Source organism: Pundamilia nyererei, unplaced genomic scaffold (assembly GCF_000239375.1).
Source record: "Pundamilia nyererei isolate P.nyererei 1_Seehausen unplaced genomic scaffold, PunNye1.0 scaffold00177, whole genome shotgun sequence".
NCBI lineage: Eukaryota > Metazoa > Chordata > Actinopteri > Cichliformes > Cichlidae > Pundamilia > Pundamilia nyererei.
In genome coordinates this window covers 138914-153625 of record NW_005187578.1, presented here as the reverse complement: position 1 = coordinate 153625, position 14712 = coordinate 138914, and the positions used below count along the sequence as shown (strand labels likewise).

General features: G+C 39.6%; 1 protein-coding gene across 1 annotated transcript in view; it reads left to right on the top strand.

Annotated features, from left to right (window-relative positions):
* The window catches only part of myo10 (myosin X), a 122725-nt gene that overhangs the window by 39884 nt on the left and 68129 nt on the right, over positions 1-14712 (top strand). Inside the window, exon 3 of the mRNA XM_013914185.1 lies at positions 10101-10259. Coding sequence (XP_013769639.1) covers positions 10101-10259 — 159 coding nt within the window. The remainder of the gene's footprint in view (positions 1-10100; positions 10260-14712) is intronic.

Here is a 14712-nt window from a genome sequence, read left to right as displayed (position 1 = left end):
TAACCAGAACCAGCAGCAGGAGAAGAACTAAATGATTCGTCATTTCACTGAACTCACGCAAGTGTGGGGAAGTGAAACTGCAAAAAATAACCTGAGTCTGGAGAAAAAAAAGTGCTTAAGAAAAAGGAAAAAAGGTGGGCTTGTCTAAACTAAACCCTAACAAGCCAAACTGTGGGTCACAGAGTCATTATAGAGGAACCTTTTTAGGAATTGAAAGAGTCCAGGATGTTTAATATCTGCAGTCTTCCACATGTTTGTGCTTCAGTGAGTTCCACTGCCACCTATTCTCCTGTTCAACCAAAGCCTTTAAAATCAGGCCAACAAACAATAACCTGTGCAAGCTGTTTGGGTGGATTTACTCTGCACTACCCTCCTGTGCTGACAGCTTTAACAAAGACTTCCTGTGTAGCCAGTGAGCAGCAGAGGGTCACTACCAGAGGACAGCCGCTAAATGTGAGTGCTGAGGGATTTAGGGTCATGTTGAGCTGAAGTATTGTCCTGAAGATTTACTGGCAGATTAAGGCATTCTTATCTCCTGGCCTCTGCTCGTTCAGAGAGTCTGTTAGACCTGCCGTCCAGTGAAGCTAATGACTCTCCTCACCACAGTAAAAAATGTCAACTAGAGGATGGAGGGGTCCGTCTCTCTTTACATCTGTCGCCTCAGGAGTCCACGTGAACTTGGCGTTCTTAAAACTTGTAATGTGTTTCCAGCAGGTCAAAGTTTTCTCTTACTGAGTGAAAAATCTCTGCTTTTCCACATCTACATGATAAATTAGCACGAAACCTTAACAAAGCTATCCGTGGATCAGACAGATCCTACAGATATAGGAGACACTTTGGTTTGTTATTTGTTTTTTGTAGTTCCACCATTCATGCTCCCCTCAGGATGAGTTGTAATGGTTTTATATCCAAGTAACTCGAAATCTTTTCTTCCCTCTTACCAGCCATTTTTCATTATTCCAAGTAATAAATTTCAGCCCGTAGCATGCTAACTGACTCGCTGCTTTGGAGCCTCACAGTTCAAACAAATTATGCTTTGTGGTGATAAAGTTGTCTTTGTTAATAAAGTTTTCCTCGTATTACTCATCTTACCTGTACCTTCACTTCCTGTACCTGTTTCTTCTCTTGTGTCTTTCTCTTATTTTTTTTTCCAATACATCCATCTCTGTTGTCCATTTAATTTTTCTTTATTTTTTAAAATTAAATTCTTTTTAAAATTGTTTTATTTTAATTCTCTAATCATTTGATAATTTAACTTGTTTGGGTTTTATTTTCTCTCATTTATTTTTGGGATTCGTTTTTTTTTTAATGTTAAATGACTCTTTAATCCTTATTTTTCCTTCGATCTCTTCATTATTCTTTGGGTTCCCACCTGTTTCTTATTTTTCTCTCTTCCATCCTTGTCTTTTTTCTATATTTTCTTGTTATTCATCTTTTTGATTTCCTTTTATTTCTGCTTTTCATATTACTCGTCTTATATCTCCTCTTTCTCATATAGTTTATTTTTCTCTCAGCTCCTTCAGTTGCTGTAAACAGCTGTGATAATCTTATTGAGGATCGTGTGTTGAACGGTTTCTTTTTGATAAGCTCAGAGTTAAGAACATAAAGGCACTACACTCTGCTCAAGAGCCTCAACAATACTAGTAATAGTTACTTATAATTGCTTACTGCACACCACAAACTAGTGTGACTAGCATCAGGAGTGGCCTTCTGTTCCGTCGGCTCTCCTGTAACTAAAAAAAGTGCCTTAAAACAGTATGTGACTGCAGTGTGTGCCCTTGAGCAAGACATCGTACAGCAGCTCCTTTGTATCATTAAGCGAGTGCTGAAGTCGTGATACAAACAAGTGTGTTTGCATGCATGTCCATTGTCCTTTTGTGCATTTGTGTGAACTCATTCTAATTCATAGATTTAAATATGAAGGTGTGTGTTCGTGTGTGTCTGCCAGTTGTCTGTTGTGTGTAACTGGAGATGAAGGTCACCTGTTCAGCTTCAGCGCAAATGCTGCTCCTTGTGAGGAAATCCAAAGCTGACGAGTCAGAGAAACGCGTTACTGCAACACTGTTAACATCACAGTGGCTACAGCGTGAACGCTGTGGGTTACTGAAGTGCTTCACTAGTACAAGTGCAACGCTGCACGCTTTCTGATGGTTTTTAAGGCTTAAAGAATAAAAGTGTGTTATTGGAGTGGAGTTGTATTTAATTATTATTATTATTTCCCAAAATTAGCCAAATATAAAATTAGCCCAACCTGTTGCTTACAGCACTGTGCACATGTGTACACGTGTCATGTATTCCTATTACACATGGTCAAACAACAATCTTTGAATGTTTCTTTCTCCTTTTTTTGAAGTAATGCAAAGACAACATACTGTGTTTAATTTTCTGTCAGCGTTTAAGCACCCTGCTGCTAAATGTGTCCTTTTTCTGTTACTTCGGTGTCACTTACACTTAGTGACAAACAACAAACTATTGAACTAATTGGAATTAGTGTGTTCAGCCTGAGTGTAATCTAGCTGCTAAAGCCATTAAATCTGCTGAGCTCTTAATCCTGAGGATAAATTTGGTGACACCAGACTCGGGATAAAATTCAAACTTTTATTCCTTCTACACAGAAAGAATAATGAGCCCAGTTCATTCCTCATATTGAAGCTTTGAGTGGCCTTCAGTGGTTAAAGTGCTGTTAAATGTTAGAGTGTGTGTGTGTGTGTGTGTGTGTGTGTGCGTGCGTGCGTGCGTGCGTGCGTGTGTGGACACCTTTCTGTCAGAGGTTGCAGAGTTCCTCTCGTCTTGCTCGGGTTTCAGTGTTTTTGACGGTGCAGACAGTCTCCTCCTCCTTCACTGACTGCAGGACAATACAGGAGGAGATGAATGGTGATTCAAAGAGCAGCTGCTGCTTTTGATGATGATGAAAGGTGGGGGAGTGAAGCTGGAGGAGAGTGGATGGTTACCTGTTCAACTCGCTGACAGAGCGAGGGACAGCGAGGGGCCGGGGGGCTCAGTTTTCCCTCCTAACAACACATAATGAAGAGTTTCATTTCCCCTCTCCTGACAAACTGATTACTGGCACGAAAAGTCAGAGTGATTATTAAATGTTACTGAAGTAATTAGCTGCCTGCAGCCTTTTGGTGTCTGTTAACACACAGATTCAGTCTGATGTTCAGACATTTTAGGTCCTAATGATGTTTCATTAAGGCTTTTGTTAACCCACACCTGTTCTAATAGGTGTGGGTGCAAAAACAATATAAATACTAGCAGCATAGAACGAGCTGAACTAGCTCTGGGCTAGCTGTTATCTCGGACATTTGGCGGGCACGTCTCCACTCCCCCTGATTTAAAAATTTGTAGCTTAAACATCCAAGAAGCAAAATCACCTGAGAGGATTTGTCAGACTCCCCATGGAGACTACATGCAGTAGTATCAAACAACTACAAACACCACAGTGGAATTTCCCTGTTTTATAAACTGAAGCTAAAAATAAGAAGCAGATAAAGGCTTTTAAATTGTTTTTAGTCTGGGAATTACACCTTTGACTCATCCTTTCATCATGGTAATTACAGCCATGTGGCTCGCCAAACTGATAGAAAAAAGTAGGAAAATTTCACATAAGCAAAAAATAGAGAAAAAGTAAGTACTAAAGGCTATATTATAAACATATAGCCGGGATAAAATGATTCAGAAGCCCCTTGTTTTGCTTTATGAAAAGATACTGGCAATATTTCAAGCAAAAAAAGTAGCAAATTAAAAAAAAAAATTATTGGGGTCATTTGAGACTTTCAGAGCGAGCTACTGGCCGATAATCTGACGAAATCTGCACTTCTCTTAGAGAACAGGCCATGGAATAAGTATCACCATGATGGGTGATGGACCAGTCGAGGGGAAAATCCTTCGCTGCTAATTTTAAGTTCCTCTCTAATTGCCTGAACGTAAAGTGAATTCACTTTCCGGATCCATCTAAGCAAAAACAACAGAGTTTATCCGGTTTGATCCAGGAATAGAGCCTGTTGATCCAGGAGTACAGCAGTGACCCCACCCCTGCATCCTCCTCGCGTGCAGTGATGCTGTGTAATGGCTTTGTTTCACTGAGATTTACTCCTGTTAGCATCTGTCACTATAGGCTTAGGGCTCGGGCCCCCGTGGCTTTGTTTTCAAGGCGTGGACCTCCACGAAGACAACTGAACCAATTAGAAACCTAATTGGGTCATTGTGGATGAACAATCTGTGCTCTCCTAGTGCTACAACCATAGAATACTGTTCATAACATAAGAGGTTGCCATTTTCCATCCAGGACTGAACCTCTAAAAGGAAAATAAGGAAAGAGATGGTATTTAGAGCCATATATATATGCTCAAGGTTTTTGGGGTGTTAAAAGGTGGATTTTTTCTAACTTCATTGTGTAACATCCTAGTTGAAATAAGTACAAAGTGAAAAGGTGAAGGTGAAGTTGTTACCTGACAGATAAAGGTGTGTAAATAGTAAATACCTGCCCTTAAGGTTCAGGGCTCGCATGTTTGACTGCTGGCTATAAACAGTGTTTACATTGGACTAGTCTAACAAGTCTGTTCACCGTACAACAGTTTGCCTCATAGGGAAAAGCAAATAGTTTGAAATGGCATTCATATACGCATCTTTCTGGGGTTTCCCAATTCCTTTACTTTGGGATAGCGATGCCTTTTATTGTACACATAAAAGTTAAAAAGCCCAAAGCCCATGCCAAACTGACGTATACCTAGTGTTTAGCTAGTTTAGTCAACATCCTTGAGCAACTCCCTCATCTGAGGCAGTCAGCATTTTAATGTGGCCGAGTAAAGAAGCTCTTGTTTTCTCAGATGTTTGCTGTCAGACAACAAAAACAAAGGGAAACAGCCGTTATGACCCATAGAGAGTAGAGCTCTGCACTCCTAAAATCCTGATCTTACGACTGTGATTGTGATCTGACAAACTCACCATTCACACGAGTTATGATCTCTTGGAAAGTTACAGAATAACGAGGCTCAACCTAAACCTTTCTGCCCCGGGAATGATTCTTAAAACTTGGAAATGAGTTCATATTTGTACCTTTACTGTTCTCTCATGTTGAAGTCAGTTTGAATTAGTTTTTGTTGGAGGCCTGAAATAAAGTTTGTTTAACGCAGACCTTTAGACATGAACTCTGAAGCTGCTGTTTGTCACAGAAAAACGTTTTGCTAAGAAGTGGCTAAATTAAATTACTCAGGTTTTTGGGGAAATTTAACATCATGCAAAACACACTAAGGATGCTTCATACATTTATAGCCCAACATTAGTGCTGAACTTATTATGATTAGTGTTGACATTTTGTAAAGATCATCTTGAACAAACCTGACAGACTTCAAGACTCTTTTGACACCAACAGATGAATAACTGAGAAACTTAAAGACAGGAGCGCTATAGCTGAGGGTTTCATATATAGTTTGAAAACAGGTGCTACAGGAATGTATGGGGGGATGTCAGAGACATGTCGAAGTTAGTAAAATAGAAGTCATGGAAACTGCAAGTGAGGTGACTACAGAAGTGTAAACCTCTTTCAGTTTAGCTTTCGTTACCAGAAGTCAAAGTATTTTGACTTATGTGGTGTTCTGACCTGGAGTAATGAACCCGTCTGAACATGCCGGCAGGTTTTGAACGGCTCTTGGACTCGATCACGTTTCATCCATCTAAAGGAAAAACACATTTGAGAGATGAACTGAATCCCCTGAAGCGTCACCGAGAGAGGAATGTGAGAAATGAAGCCTGGCAGGATGCTGAAGGGCAGTTTTGGTGTTAATGTGTGCGTGGGGGTGGGGGGTCAGATGTGATCGACTCCTCAGACAGAGACTTGTTTTCTTCTGGAAGAGTCCCTCGGCCTCAGCGGGTCACCGAATGGCTTCAGGGCCCCTCTGCTGTTTGAGTTTGTGTGTGTGGATACGCTGAGATGGCTGGTTCATAAGGGTCTCATTTTTATTCTTGGTAACAATAGTTTATGTGGACAAAAGAAAGAATTTAAAGTACACGGCATCTTTGTGACGTCTTTCTGTAATTTTCTGTTACGTTGTTTTTCAAATTTTAAAATGATGGAATATTCACTTCATTATTTATGTTTTTTCCAGCCTATTGAAACCACAAGCCAACTTTTTCCTCTTTTGGCATCCTATAAGCTACGGCTTTACCATTTCCCAGAAAGACCTTGTTTTGGAGTGGTGATTGTTTTAATGTGGTGAATATGCAAACTCTAGCTCGTCTCTAAAGCCGTTTTCACATGAAGTCAGCACTCCCTGAATGTTTTTAGGATTTTTAGGCTTTGGGCTTCATGTAATTCCAAAGTGTACGGTGAAGATAAGGTCTGAAGCAGTTAAAGCACCAGCTACACCTGTAGTGTAAACAGTTTTAATGCTTGACCAACATTTTTGAGCTTGTGAAATAAAAGTTCTTCTTTGTACTGCAAGTTTTGTTGTAGCCTTAAAGTTCTTGTTGATTAACCAGCAGAACCACATGTGAGAATGGAAACATTTTTACATTAGCTGGTCTTTAATGTGCCGGCTTGTTCTTGTGTGAAATGTGTTGAAGTCCAGTATTCACTCTTTTTTTTTTTAGCTCGTATATTGGTCGGTAATATCTTGAGCTTTTACTGCTAAATGTCTCATTATGTTCAGCTCTTTGTTTCCAGTAGAGGCCGTTGTTGGAAGAGAGGATGATAAAATGTGCTGTAATGCTCTGTATCCCGAAGTTCTGCAATAACTGAAATACTGCATTATTTCACCTCGTGTGTCATTGCTAAAGGTTACTGAAATATCTGGGAAATGCCCCGTTCATGCGTGTTGCTGAAAATACTTTGTGGTTTGGTTGTTTGGAGAAAAGGCTGAGACAGCAGAGGGTTTGGCTGCTCTGCATTTTCCATCCCAAAGCCAACTAGACTTAAAGTCAGATGGAGTAATACCTCACTGATGAATTTATAGCAGTTAAATAAAAGCGATTACCAACAGAGTCCAGCAGTGAGGACAGTTTTCTACTTCAGAATCTGATAGTTGTCTTCTGAAAGATGCCCAGACCTCCCTGCAGTGATGGGTCATTATTTTGAGCACATCTCCCTTGGTGATCCTGCAGGCTGCAACTCCCTGCAGAGCAGTGATAATTGGAGGTCTGCCCTAAATTAACCTCTCTGTCTCGTGCTTTTCACAACTGGACCATCGTGTGGCCTTAAACAGTTGGCACTACTGACCGACTGTAGAAAGCTGCTTAGAAGAATGGCCTCTTTGTCGAAATGCTGAAGAGATTTGAGCCTGTTGCATGGTTGAAACTCTAGATTTGTTCCTTCTGCGTTTACTTTTCTATTTGGATTTCATTTTTATTACAAATAATTCCAGAAGACTAATTGGAGGTGAAAAAAGTTAATAAATATAATATTTTAATACAGAAATGGTCAAAAATAGTATATGGTTAATAGGAGAACCTTTTAATGGATTAGTCCTGCAGGCACGGACCGCTTTGGACCCAATGGGTTGGATGAAATGTCCTTTCTTTCTGATACTGCTATCAAAGTTGTGACTTCTGCATGATGTTCAGACTCAAGTTTGTGGTCTGACCATGAAGGCCAAATCAATTTTAAGGAAAGATACTTTACCAAAGAACACGGATGAGAAATTGTGGCTTTCCAACAAGCAGAAGTCATGACATCACACGTTACATGTTTCAGCGTTCAAATGTCCGCTTAGTCTTCGTCTCTCTTCGCTATAGCAGACAGGTGTGTCTCCGGCTTATTTGCATGCATAAATTCACATTCTGAACAACAAATCTCCACGAGAAGCCTTTGTGGTGGTTGAGGCCTGATGTCCTTAACTACAGTGTAAACATGCATCAGATCTCAACAAACTGAGTCTGTTTGGATTTTGGACAGTTAGTTCAACCAAATAATAATAATAATAATAATAATAATAATAATAATAATAATAATAATAATAATGAAATAAATGGATGGTGGGTTGATCTGCACACCAATCCTTTAAGGATTTGATTAGCTTGAGTTCTTCAGAGTTAAATGTAGTGTTTGATCAGGCTTTTAAGGCTGTCTGATGATGGAAACCACCAACTTATACATTTATGCAAAAAGTGAACTTAATTTGCCCTCCAAACTGAATCACGAGCAAGATAGAAAGTTGGCTTTTATCTCAGTAATAGTTTTATGAAACACACAGCAGACTGAACATAAGGTGGAAGTAATACAAGTTTAGAAAACTTTGGTAATTAAATGACAGACTGAGTTTCATAATGGTTTGAAAATGCAGTGGGGTATTTAACAGCTATCACTAGTTTTGACGAGACGTTGCAGGACGAGAGTTTAGTCTCGAAAAGCTGTTCGGCCTTGTCCTCAGACACATGATAAGAAGACATCTACTGATGGCTGCCCTTGTCCAGCTCCAGATTTCATGTAGTCTACAGGCTCAGGGTCAGGTTTATCACAGCGAGCCTTGAATTATAAGCTGTGAGGAATTACAATACTTTTACATGAAACCTTCCAGTTAAATGCTGCCACCTGCAAAATAATAGCAGCTTAATGGAGGTGTATTTTCAGCTGGAGGTCTAAAACAAATCTAAGGTTTTCATTTGTTTCTTTGTAGTTTTTCTTTTGATTCACAAAAAAACTAAAGATCCATCTTGTTCTGTATTCTTGTGCACTTTCTCTTTATGCAAAATAAAAGCACCTGTTTTCAAAAGAAGCAGGGATATCTGACCACTGTGACATTTCTTAAACCCTTCAAGAGATTCTCGCCTTGACAGCCATCTCAAAATGTCTCAAGGCATTTAAAAAAACATTTTTAAAGGAGGTATTTTGAAACATTATCTATATTGACCTTTCAATGGAGCATAGAGACTGCATGCACTGAATCAGTTCTGATAAATGGCTTGCAGCTTTGTCCCTAAATAAAATGTAAACTGCTTTTTCCCCTGGGAGGTAGATTTCTACCATCATCTTAGCTCTTGTGTAATTCACTCATAGATTTTCAGTGTGCTGTGTCTCTCTCATAGTCTGTGCCTCTGGTATTCCTACTTCTCTACCGCTTTCTGAAGTTGTATCTTGCATGCATTGTGTCCTGTCTTCAGTAGAATTCATAATCAGTGGGTTTTTGACACCTTTAACCTTTAACATGTGGAAATTCTACATCAAATATATTGTGTTTGTCTGTAACCACCAAACTTTGCATCCCATCCTTTGAGTAACATAAGATCAAAGTTGTCAGACAGAATACTATTCATTGTAAAAGCATACAGTTATTATGGTTTACTTTTTACATCCATAATATCTGCAATTTGTAGAAAAAGAAGTTGTGTTAAGCTGGACACATCGATATTTCCTGTCATGGTTCAGTCATTTTTCTCAGCTGTTTTCTGTTACGCTTCATCATGACTGAGACATGAAACTATGCACCACAACAATGTTTGCTATGTGTTCTTGGAATTTCATGTTTTTTCTCATTCTAGTTTATCCCTGATAAGCGCACGTGAATGCAATTTAATTCTAGAACTTTAATTATGTTGAGTTTCAAAGTAAAAGGGGGAAATGCCGTCGGCTTTGTTCGATACATCTGGGTTTTCAGAAGTCTGAGCTTTTTAACATTTCTCAGAAACTGCTGTGGTCTGGTGCTCTTGCCTTTATCTGTTCTCGTCTGGCTCATTCTCTCACAAAAGAGCCAAACCGAATGAAATTCAAATCTAAAAATACACTTGTAAAACTTGTGGTAGAAAACTGGCAGCCTGATGTCCACATCTGGCCTTAAACCAGAAACTAAATGACCTGTGACCAGATCAGACTTTAAGAGGAAGTTGACATGGACCAATTCTGCTATAAAACAGCATCTCAGGAAACTGCTCTGCTGTAGGGATAAATGATTTCCTGTGATTTTTAACATGATTGCCTCTTAGGGGATATATTGCCCCTGAAGTTGGGGAAATAAAGTCTGAGTAAGATGAGGGTTGATTTTATTAATTCTACTTCAAAGATTTCCTGCAGTAGTTCTTTGATCCTCTGCTTTTAGAATGTCAATGTGGATTCATGTGATTATCATTTACGTAGTTTACATATGGACTTTTTCCATTTTCTGACCCAGGTGTACACCTACAAGCAGAATACGCTCACCAGGCAGAAAGTGCAACCCATGCACCGTAGCAGCATCAGAGGGGTGGAGGACATGGCGAGCCTTGAGGACCTTCACGAGGGCGCCATCATGCACAACCTGTACCTGCGCTATAAACAGAAGTACATCTATGTAAGTTTCCTCCAAGCAATACTTGATGAGAACAACACAGTGATTGATTTTTTTTTTTCTCCCTGGTGAAAATCCTACATATTAATATGAAGACTGACCATGAATTGAAGCTCAGCTGATCTGCACAACAGCTGACGGTTCCACTAATGCCCTTCAATGCAAGTCTTATTACCCTCACCTAGCATAATCTGTGCAGGGGGTCTGGCTGCTTCTGGGATTCCAAGAGTGCGAAGGAGTTCTCTCCACATCCACATCAGCATGCTAAAGGGCAGGGAGGTTTTAAGCACACAGCTATTCCATCCAATAAAAATTACCACGGATGGAAATAATAATCTTCTTTTGAGTATGGTGGTCCTGACTGAACTTCAACAGTTCATCAACATGTGGTTTACTTGCTAAATATTGCTGAATTTGCAGTTTCAGTCCCTGGGATAACTCGGCAGAAGTAATATGAGGCAGGTTACAAAAAAAAACAAAATCTGAACCCCTAGCATCAAAAACCCGAACCAATCTGAAGTCTATCAGCGCTATCAGTGCTTGCGTTGACAGCTTGGTTTGTCAAGGTACATTACCTTCATCCATCAGCTCTGCAGCATTCTCCCATGAATATCTTGAGTTGCTCAAACATTGCACAACAGCAGGGATAACCATCTAGAAACGAGCAGGTGAAAGAGATGGTTGGGTCAGAGAGCTTTCCTCTGCTTTAAATCAGTGCCAGGAAATGGGGACGTGAGAGAGCTATTGTGTCTTTCTGGAGCTTCTTACTGGTCTGTACATGACTGTAGGATTAATTGACAGTGCAATCAAAGCATATCCCTACATGGATCTTTGGCTCCTCTGGGATATCCTGTCAGAAAAAGTTTGGCTTTCCGGCTCAGATTTATTACAAACGGGACTCAGTTTTCAGGTTTACACAGTGTGAAGCTGATTCAAAGGTTTGGTTATTTAACTTCCAAGAAACACATGTAGAGACCTAGCAGGGTATCGATGAGGGGTTTCCCAAAACACAAACCTGCAGGACAGCTTCTTGATTTAGTTCCTAATGTTCACTGTAAATACAACATAGATTAAAGTGATATTTTTGGTGGATTATACATAGACTTTTTGCAAACACTTTTATGGCTTAAAAACCTAATATAGTATAGTATAAATAGAATTTTGGGGTTGATTCTGATTTTCTTCTTTCTATGTCAGCTGTAGGTGGATTTGCTCAAATTCACTAAAGTCAGCTTCTGGTTTTAGTCACTTCCTTAAAACATATATATGAAAAAGCATTTCAAGAATAATAAATCATAGTAGTGGCAGTGCTTATTATTTTAACCCTTTCACACATAGTGGCCACTGCAGTGGGCAGCTAGTCAAAGGCTGTTTTTTGTATTTGTGTCAGTGTTGATGGCACACTTGCACATAAACCACTACATTGGACACCGATGTGTCCCTCCATACCCTGCCACCCACTGGCTGTTTCATGTTACTATAGATGTATGATGTGTGTCATTGTAATTATTGTTATTTAACCCGTTCATTAAGTATTTTTATTCGTCTCTAGGCATGAAAAGATGAATAAAAATACTTAAGCCAAAAATCCTGATTGAGGTTGTCATAATTCATGCATGACAGTGTTAAAGAATGGCCTAATTATAAAATGTTAAAAGAATGTAAAATAGCTGCATAAATGTAACCATAAACAAATTGCTGTTTGCTACTTAAAAGGGTCTGTTTTTACTTTTTAAAATGCTTTGTAAAACCACATGAACACCTGCCATTGTTCTCTGTGTAAGAGCACACATGTCCCATTTCCCAGCACAGACACACACCAGTGCCCTTAAAAAAGCTGTCTCACATTCCCTCAGACATTGGCTCATCCGTGCTGGCACCTAAGCCGCACCCTAACCGCTGCCCAAATGCAGTGCAAGCTTAGGGGAGGATTTTCTTTCTTTTTGAGCTTTGGCTGGTTTGTACAAGAAATCGCTGCTTTTTGTCCTTTAAAGATTTACACTGTGAGTTACTATCTTGTTAGCCAGGTCTGAAGACTTCTCTTCTAAGATCTTTGGCACTTCGAAATGGTTTTTCACAGCTTCAAGTTGTATTTTTCCCCTTTTTCTTAGGAAAGGATTTGTGTCTCTGTCTATATAACATAGTGCATCACATCAGCCTTAACATTCTTAATCTGAACCCTTACCTCAAAAGTTGCTGCCTGCTGTTTTGTTTTTTTTGCATTCAATTTAAGGGAGTTTATTTTATAATGCAGGGCTGGGGTTACACAGTTGGACAGTTTTAACCCTGTTAAACAGTCCAAACACTAAGTTAACTATTTTGCTTGGATCGTTTTATTCTCCCAGAAATGGCGGCCTTGTGACGCCTTTGCAGAGTATTTATGCAGGTGGTTGAATTCTTAAACATTACTGCACTGTGACCAAAGAGCTTCAGATGAATTTAGCCTTGTTATTTGTCCTGTGGTTAGTGTGGTTATTTGCATAAACTTTTACTGTTCCACTCTGTTTTTGAGAGGTTTAAAGTATTGTTGTGCTTGTTTCTGGTGTTTCCATGTTTGCGCTATTGACCAGGCGATGAAAAGCACCAAACCAAATAAGGTGAAGGATTTTGAGTCCCTTTCAATCAGACGTTTGTTAGAAACTGGACGCCACGTAATGGTGGTCCTTGTTTGGCAGCCAAAAACAGAAAAGTGCCAAGTGAGAGGGAACACAATTAGAGTTGGCTGGCTTAATCTCCTGAGTTGTGAGAAAGAACAGTTGAGATGCTAAAGGGACCAAAAGAAGGTGATTTTCTTGGTTAATCCAAGTTAATAAGTCTCATCGTGCTAGTTAGTGCTGGTGTGAACAGTAGTAGCTGTAACCAGGAGTGTTGATGACAGGATGTTACCATAATGTTGATTACTCCTCCTTGAACACATGATATCTGCATTGTGTTATTGTCCTTACAACGTTTTAGGTGTATGCATTGTCCTGCATCGCACAGTGAGCTAGCAAACAAGCAGCTCTGTTGCTGCCCATCCTAGTTAAAGTAAAGAAACCTTTCAAACCCTCCTGCTCCGGTGAAACGCAAAGGAATATGTGGGACAAATGGCTCTCAACCATTTTGTGCTTATGGTTTAAAGAACAAACCTGAGCCAGCACTTTCTCCAGCGAAACAAGCTGTCAACAAAGGCGGCATTGTGCTCGCTGTACGCAACAGTCGTGCTAACCTTTGACAAATGCCATCTTGTTACTTTAATCACATCTGAATGCTCCCGTATGGTCGAAATTATCCAATCAATTCATCACAGCCACCCAATCTCTGGCCTGACATTTTTTTTCTTTGGGCCAGAAGCTGGAAAGAGGGGAAAATTAGAGGGAATGTTTTAATGGAGAGGGTCATGGTTAACCAAAGGGAAGAGCTATAAACACAATACTGAAGTCAGAGTAGCCAACAACAGTTTCTGCTGCATCAAGGATCAAATATGAAACTGGTCAAACCCCAGTTTAAGGGGTTCAGAGTGATTTAGAGGGGTCTGTTACTACCACCACTACTCATCCTCTTCTTTGCTTTCCTCTGGCTTCTTCTTCTCTTTCTTTTTTTTTCTTCAGTTGTTATAATAAAATTTATTTATTGCAAAGGAGCCATATGTAGAGTTTAGATTCCAGGAAAAGTACATGCAGTGAAAAACACAAGCAGAACAAGGTGATGCATAAATTCAGCATATGAATAAAGAGCCTTGGTGGATTTTCTCAGCGGCCCTGTAGCCAAAATATCTTTTAAGCTCCATATTTTGAATTACATTTACAGGATAATGAAGCAGATTTCAAGGCTTGTTCTTCTCGCTGTAAAGGGCTTTGGATAAAACGTAAACTTTGGTGGTGAAGCTTGAAGAACATTACAAAACTCTGTTTTGTTGGTAATCCAAACAGCACAATAAATCTGAAAGCATTCCAGCTGGACAAATCACACAAGTCCTTGTCAAACATCCATTAAAAAGCCACGCTTGGATGTGGACACAGAGAACATGGAAAGAACACAATACAGTGGGGGAATTTGTGGTTTTGATAGATTTTTCATGAGTACAAACCTGCTGCAATCACATAATTAAATGGCCACAATGAATAAATCTCTGGCCTCAAAGAAAGTTGTATGGTAATGACGATGATGGGGTAGAGGTAGATGTTTCTATCTATCAATATGTTTCTTAAGATTTACCTTTTAAGAAGTGCACACTCAGAACAAAGCAAGCAAAATCTCAATTATAGTTTATACTTTTTGGGGCCACATGTTGATTTTTGATGGTGTAAAAATCCAGAAGTGATTATTTTGAGCTTTTTCTGGTTGGTTTGACAAAAAAATATTTTTGTTTCAGCTAAACTGCATCAGAGCTGCTAGCAGCACCATTACATAGACAGGGGATTCGTCTGTAGGCTACCAGACCTGTGTGTGTGTGTGTGTGTGTGTGTGTGTGTGT